The sequence below is a fragment of the Pezoporus wallicus genome, unplaced genomic scaffold (assembly GCF_028554395.1).
Source record: "Pezoporus wallicus isolate ANWC-B61680 ecotype Strahan unplaced genomic scaffold, APGP_CSIRO_Pwel_v1 contig_2012, whole genome shotgun sequence".
NCBI classification, from domain to species: domain Eukaryota; kingdom Metazoa; phylum Chordata; class Aves; order Psittaciformes; family Psittacidae; genus Pezoporus; species Pezoporus wallicus.
Genome location: NW_026639840.1, coordinates 4,604,837 through 4,612,223, shown reverse-complemented (window position 1 = coordinate 4,612,223; position 7,387 = coordinate 4,604,837). Strand labels below are relative to the sequence as shown.

The 7,387-nt window shown below is 40.0% G+C and overlaps 1 protein-coding gene across 1 annotated transcript; it reads left to right on the top strand.

Moving 5' to 3' along the window:
* The first annotated feature begins 1,241 nt into the window (after positions 1–1,241).
* On the top strand, positions 1,242–7,387 carry DYDC1 (DPY30 domain containing 1). Its single transcript, XM_057416398.1, has 6 exons — positions 1,242–1,307; positions 2,338–2,490; positions 2,586–2,708; positions 4,770–4,850; positions 5,779–5,874; positions 7,328–7,387. The coding sequence occupies exons 2-6, from the start codon at positions 2,344–2,346 to the stop codon at positions 7,367–7,369; spliced, it is 489 nt and encodes a 162-aa protein (XP_057272381.1). The 5' UTR covers positions 1,242–1,307; positions 2,338–2,343; the 3' UTR covers positions 7,370–7,387.

The window sequence follows — 7,387 nt, the reverse complement described above, 5'->3', positions numbered from 1 at the left end:
CGCTGGCGCCGCGCAGGCGCGGAACAACCACCGCTGCTGCCGCGCAGGCGCGGGGATCGCCGGGGTAGGCCGGCCGGATTGAGGGGCCCTGCTCCTCCGGTGCGGGGGGAGGTGCCTCTCCTGCGGCAGCGGAGCACCTTTACTGGCGGTGAGGGACGGGCAGCCGTAGCTCGGCGTGGGGATTCGCCTTAGCCTCGGGGGTAAAGGCGGTGGCGCCTTTGCTGCCCTGGGAAAGGCGTTCGCAGAGCGCCAGCGACATCCTCCGGCCAGAGCAGGGGTGCCCGCTTTTGGCGCGCGTTTTACATCTGCTCCTTGTTACGCATTTCAAAAGCTGGCTTCGTCAGCCGAGTGTGTCATTACTCCCATGCTGTCTTTCTTTCTGGAAATATTTTTCAGTCTGTCATTAATGCTAGGGAAAAGTCAAGGTAACGTTAGCGCAGTTAAGCTTCAGAACTAATACAGATACGGAATTAATCCTTTGCAGGGTTTTTAAATACCCGGTTAAAAGTCGCCAGTAAAACAGCTGGCCAAACCTGAGGTGAATGGCAGCCAAGAGGCTTCTCAGGGAGAAGAAACAATCAGTTTATTTTAATGCTGGGCGTCTAACCTGGAACTTGATGATTTTAAAGGTCTTTTTCAACCTACTTGATGCTATGATTATAAACTTCCAGCAAGGGAGATCCCAGCTTCGTTTAAAAACGTGTCTTCTGCTTAGCTACAAAATCCTTGTTCAGTGTTAGCTCGGGTTTCTCATGCTAAAATTGAGATAGTGTTTTCTTCCCTTTCATATACGTGTGCATAAATGTATTTATACATGCACGCATAGAATGATTCTGTCTAGGCCTGTCAGGAAGGATCTGTAGCTGCCAGCTGATCGCGCCCAGGACTGGCTGAAGATGTCTTTCATTTTAGTGGAAGCCCCTTCTGTTACGAAAGGAAACCGTTCATGAGGAGACGGTGTTAAACGCGTTTCCAATTGTTTTTTCCGTAGGAAGACCCCATCGCATCGCCAAGGGACGGTAGCGGCCGCCCCGTGTCGCCTGTCCCGCTGCACCGCCCGCCGCCCGCTCGCGTCCCGATACCGAGAAGAATGCGGCTGCCCCGGGAGTGCCCCGCCACCGGCACCTCCCCACTGCGCCCTCCCGCCAATCGGCTACGCGGAGGTCGCGGTGCGCCCAAGAGCAGTGTTGCTTAGCAACCCGGCGCGTTGTGAGGCGTCCTGTGCCGTGATGCCTGTGCCTGCGTTGGAGCAGCCGACAGGCCGGGTAAGACCGGGTGGTGCTGCGCGGAAAGGCTGCCGTCCCGAGGTTGCGCTCGGGAGGTAATATCGGGGAGCCGTGGGACTGGGGCTACTCTGAGGGAAGGCGAGCGGGGGAAGCCAGGATCGGCTGCGGCGCAGGCTAGATAATTACCTTAGCGACAGCGCGCAGCCTCACGGCGCCAGAAACAGGGAGGTGGCAGCACCGGGCGCTAGTAAAGAGTCCATGGAGCACCGGGTGAGGTAGAGTAACATGCCAGATCCGCTCTGGAAATCCCAACAGCGCCACAGGAGCAGGCCCGCCCGGCATATCATCTAGGGCAAGGATAAAAGCTTAAATAGAGCTCGGGGCAGAGTGTGTGGGCTGGAGGCACCGGTTGAGAATGGTCGGGACAATGGAGGTCTGCTAATGTGCCCTGACCCTTGTCCTGGACCTATCACCTTGGGGGTCAGTGGAAACATGAAGGGCCAGAGAGGTTTTGTATCTATGTCACTTCATGTGAGGTGGATTCAGTCCTTTTGGTAGCCAATGAAGGGCATTTCAGTATTGCAGAACTCGAGTTTCTTATGTGCATACTGTCACAGTGCTAGTAAAACCTTGCATATGTACAGGTTTATGCCTTTCATAATTGTGAAGACTGATTGCTTCAGGCCTTGGTTTTGCATACATATTCTAAAGATAGTTTTGCTAGCTCAGACTAAAATCTATCCTTATTCACAGAACTACTTTGCTGTACTTCAGCTATCTGTGTAGAAGTTTTCTGTGGTTTTTTGTTTTTTGTTTCTATCATGCTGACCTAAAATTACCAGCATATTTCTGGACAGTTTCTGAATTATACATGACTAAACAGTAAGGGGGATTTTAAGCATTTTTATTCCTGCAGTGCTGATATAACTGATCTATCACCGGACCTTTTAAGCACTAAACCAATATTACATTTAAATTACTTTCTTCAATTAATTGCTAGGTTAGTAAAAAGAATAATGTCATATTCAATATTTGGTGCTTGGGGCAATAATTCGTAGAAACCCTAATTTAACTCTGACATTGATGGGTAATGTCTTTCTGTTATTACTAGGTGTGAATGGAATCTCAGTATCTGAAGAGATGCCTGGGAAGTTGCTTGAGAAAGGGACTGGCAGAGGTTGCAGAACGTCGGCCTGCAGATCCAATAGAATATCTGGCACACTGGATTTACAATTATAGAAGAGTCTTAGATGAAGAAAAAAAGGTGGCTCCATCTTGGTAAAAAAATATTCATGATAGTATAATTGATGCTATTTAATCTCTATTTTTTCAATTGATTCTCTGTTACCTCTGAAATAGATAATGTTGGAGAGGATTGAGCTGGAACAGGAGCGGGAGGCGGCCCGCATAGAACTCGAAATGTTACAGAAAGTGAAGGAAGAAGAACTAATGATCCAGCAGAAACTTGAAGAACAACATCAGGTTAATAATATTTAGTAGTAGGCAATTATAAATAGAAATAGTATATGACGCTGTGGCATCTTGTAGCTCTGTATGTTTCTAATCTCTGTATAATGATTTGGATAGAAGGTAGCATAAACCAAGTATTTTAAACTCACTTTTCTAAATAGTAACTGGAGGAATTGGTCAGCACATAGCAAGGAAAACTTGCATACTATGTGGTAAAATGTAAAAAAAAAATAAAATACTTACATAAGAAGTAACTTAAAATAAGAAGACCTGGCTTCTGTAATTAATGATGAGCAAGAGCTGGTGCAAATAAAGTTAGAAATCATTGCAAAAATTGACAGGCCTGTTAGGAGGTATGGGAATGATAACCAATTATTGTCTGAAGTTACTTCAGTGTAATATCAGTAATGCAAACAAAGGTAATGAGAAAGTATACAAAATTGTAGAGATCTGAAAATGGTTGGGAATCAGTGATGTGTCACACCTTCAGTGTTACTATCATGACATTGATGTTATCTGCCTGGATTTTTTCATATGGCTGACTTTCAGGATGCTATCAGGAGGGTAATTTCAAATCCTGTTAAGCCCAGTTCCAGTATAAGTTGCATTTATTCTATTTCACTTGCACTTTTAAAATTTGAAATTTACTAATTTTCAGGCCTAAAGTTATGTGCCTAAGGATTTGTTGTGGTTTAAACCCAGGCAGTAACCAAGTACCACACAGCCACTTGCCCTCTCCCCCCACCTCCCCTTTCCCCACTTCCTGAGAGGGATTGCAAGGAGAATATAAAACTAAAAGGGGAAAGGAGAGGAAAAAAAAACAAACAACAAAATCCCACCAAAACCAATAAACAAAAGTGACGCACAGCAAAATTGCCCACCACTTGCTGACCAATACCCAGCCCAAGCCATGCAGTGATCAGTCCCTTCCAGGTGACTCCCCCCAGTTTATATACTGGGTATGACATGCTGTGGTATGGGATATTCCTTTGTCTAGTTTGGGTCAGGTGTCCTGTCTCTGCTCCCTCCCGGCTTTTTGTGCCCCTCCTCACTGGCAGAGCATAAGAGACTGAAATGTTCTTGATCAGGGTAAGTGCTATTTAGCAATAACTAGAACATCAGTAACATCCCTAGTGTGTTATCAGCATTGTTCTTGGACTAAAGCAGAAACGCAGGACTGTACCAGCTACAAGGAAGAAAATTAACTCTATCCCAGCCAATACCAGGATAGGATTTCATGAGTCATATAAAATAGCAAATGGAAACAAGAATATGAGATTGTGTCTAGAGATAATTCACAGGGAATTATATAAATTATTTCATGTAAACTATGGGAAAGATGTTGAATTATTCAATATTCACATTAGACACATTTTTTTAGCTTAATCCAATTTTGGCTATAGTCATGTACTCAGGCGTGTTTTGATTATATATCAAAAATGAATGCGAAAACTCATTACTACAATATGACTGCTCACAGAATGCTGCAGCAAACAGTATTCTCTAGACCCTAGTGTTGTTGAATGTGAGCACTTCGATTATGTAATTTCTTAATTTTTGATGCAGTAGGATTTAAGGTCACAAAGAGTAAACACTTTGTATTAGATATTTCTAATTGGAAATATTAAAGGTTGCTGCTGAAGATAATTAATGTCAATGACATTGCTTACTAAAGTTTTATATAAATTTGATTTGACGTGGCTTCATCTGTCTGTGCTAGGTACTATATGAAGTATCAGAGCTTAATTCAAAGCGTAGGAGATAATGAATATAGACTGATAAAGAGCATGTGGAGCAAAACAGTATCTTAAGTGTGTATGCTAACCAGGTGTCTATTTTTTCATCCTCTTGATAGCAAAGACTTTCTATCCATGCAAATCTAAAACCTGTGAAAGTGTTGAGTCAGATGATGCTGGAAGGGTTTTATGTTATTAACACTGCAGTTATGTTTTATGCTTCCTTTTTATTTTTTTTAAGATTTCATTTTTGAAATACATTGTAAACAATGGGGTGGGCAATATGAATGTGTTTTTTTTTTTTCCCTTCTAATTACCTTTCTTAAACTGACTGCAGGCTCAGCTGGAACAAGAGCGTAAGGAGTTGGAACTGCAGAATGAAGAAGGCAAAATGCCGTTGCAGCAGGAAGATCAAGAGGTTTAAGCCAAAGCTTAGTCAGTTGTTTGAAAATACTGCTAATCAGCTGCCTTTTCCAGATGGAGGCACTAAATCCAAAACACGATGCAGAAGCCCATGGGTGTTGAACTGACGCATAATGTAAAAAAAAATAAATTGAAAATGGGGGAAGAATTTCTAACACCTTTTTTCCAGTCTGGCTTTCATACTTGTATTTTTATCTGTTCTATTAGGTTTATTTAGCTTATGATCAGAGGAGAGCATTTATTGCAAAATGTAGCGTGTCAGCTTAGTTGATGCTTTCACATTCCTTGAGAAATGTGAGAAAGTATTTAAGTATGTCTGCTTTAAGTATTTAGACAGTAATGTTATACAGTGTGTCAGCCTGAAGTCCATTTGCTGTACCTGGAAAAGGAACTGTGGTTTGAAACTGGGATGCTTCTTGATTCTGAGATCTTCCTGGTACATAGAAATTCGTACTAACAGAAGAGTGTGTAGACAGATATCTGTGAAAATGCATGGTCTTTTAATGCCATTTCAGTAAAAACATGCACTGATAATTGGAATGTTTATCTCATTAAAGCTTTTAAATATGAATATCTCTTAAATTTACAAGGAGCACATCATACTTTAGAGATATGTGTGTTTTTAGAGCACTGTTAAAATACTGAGAGCACATAACTTTAAGAAGATGACAGTATAAAAGTGACAGAAAAAATTAATATATAGAAATTTAAACCAAAATTCCTGTTACTTAAAAAAGTCTGAAAAAAATTGTCTTAACAAGCATGCAAAGAACATATTCACATACTGACGTATTTCTATAGCATGCATCTAAGTATTCTCTATTCATAGATAGTGTCATTTTAACACATCTGAAATATTCTCTATAGATAATTATTTGTGATGCGGAATACTTTTAACTGAAAACTGGGTTTTGTTACCACAGGAAAACGATGAAAAGATGATAGCTGAATTTACCGATAGAGCTGGAGTGTCTAATTTGACCAGTGTTGAGGAGCTAGATGAGAATGAACAGCTTGAGGTAAGTGTTCAGAAAGAACAGGGAGTTTATAAATGATTGGTTCTTACAGATTTGCTTTTCTGTGCTGACATATCAAAGGTTAAAACTGTTAGAGTTAAGACCATGCTGGTTCTCTCCTGTGGTTTTGGGGGATGGTATTTTGGTCACAACCTTCCAAACTTCCCATAGCCTTTTCTCTGGTACAAGTTAAGCTATTCTAAAAGACACTGTGGCGCTGGCTAAGTCCTCAAGATTTAAAATTTCTTTTTGTATTCAGGTATGTTACAAATGAAAGTATGAATATAATCAGAGGAGGCAGCCTTCCTTTTCTATGTGAAAACATAATCATATACAGCATGTACTAAATCATAAAAGATAAGTTGTTTTTGAGTGATTGCAGTTATTTATATTTTTCTGGTTGGTGTGAAGTATATTTTTGCGCAGCAGAATGCACTCTTGTGCACATATTTAGCATGTAACACCAGATAATAAGAACACTGCTCACTAAAGCTAGGACCTGCTCAGAATCAGTTTATTTGAGCTCTGTGCCAACACGGATGTTGAATGTTTTCAGTACTACAACTATGGCTCTATACTGTGATCCTTGAATGTCTTCTATGTCCCAATCATTCAGTGGTTATAAAGATGCTGATATCTGTATTCCAAGTATTGTGTCTTGAGATTTTGGTATACTAGTTCTAGTACATCATTATTAGAACCCTTTTTCCTTTATTAATAATTAATAATCCTTAATAATTTGCTCACGTAATTTCTGGCATCAGTAGTGTAATTCTAGCTCAAGATTTATATTGTGATATTAATATGCTCTATGTTTAGGGTTACTTTAATAACGGCCTGGTTTATAAGGGTTATCTAAGTATATTTATGAACATATTTATGACTATTCTTTGGGTCAGGTTTTCACAGGTGTTTGGTGTTTTTTTTTTCACTAAGCTAAATCAGATCTCATATAGTCCCAATTTTTATATTTTTCAAATAATTATAAAATAGTATTTTTGAGGCTTCAGGTATATTCTGTTCTTAAATAAGTGAATTTCAAAACCAGAAGCTGCTTCTTATATGTGCCATCTTCCAAGTTTTCATGCCTAAAGTCATTTAAAGTTGGATTACATTGGCCTTTGGTGATGTTATCTCAGGTCTTACAGTGATATGTTTGTTGATTTAAACTACAAATTGAGAGCAGGTCAATAAAATTAAAATGTATAGACTTTTACTATTGAAACTGCTGCTCTGAGAATCATAATACTTCATTCAGACTCACTGGATTTTATAATAAAAGTCTGGTGATAAACTTCATTGTATTTCACTGAATGGAAGAATACATAATTATATTGATAAATATGGACTTACCTGTTATGTGAGTTGTTTCTTTTTATTTTTTCCTCATTTTTACTTTTAAAAAGTTCAGTTAATGCTGGCAACTGATAGAATTTCTTTTTTTTTTGTTTGTTAGAGCACAACAGAAGCAGAACAAGAAAGTTCCCAACCAATCTGAAAGTAAATATGTTTTCTA

Coding starts and splice junctions, on each gene's coding strand:
- DYDC1 (XM_057416398.1), top strand. CDS start 2,344: ATGGAATCTCAGTATCTGAAGAGATGCCTGGGAAGTTGCTTGAGAAAG. Junction 2,491..2,585: donor TCTTAGATGAAGAAAAAAAG/GTGGCTCCATCT, acceptor CCTCTGAAATAG/ATAATGTTGGAGAGGATTGA. Junction 5,875..7,327: donor ATGAGAATGAACAGCTTGAG/GTAAGTGTTCAG, acceptor TTTGTTTGTTAG/AGCACAACAGAAGCAGAACA.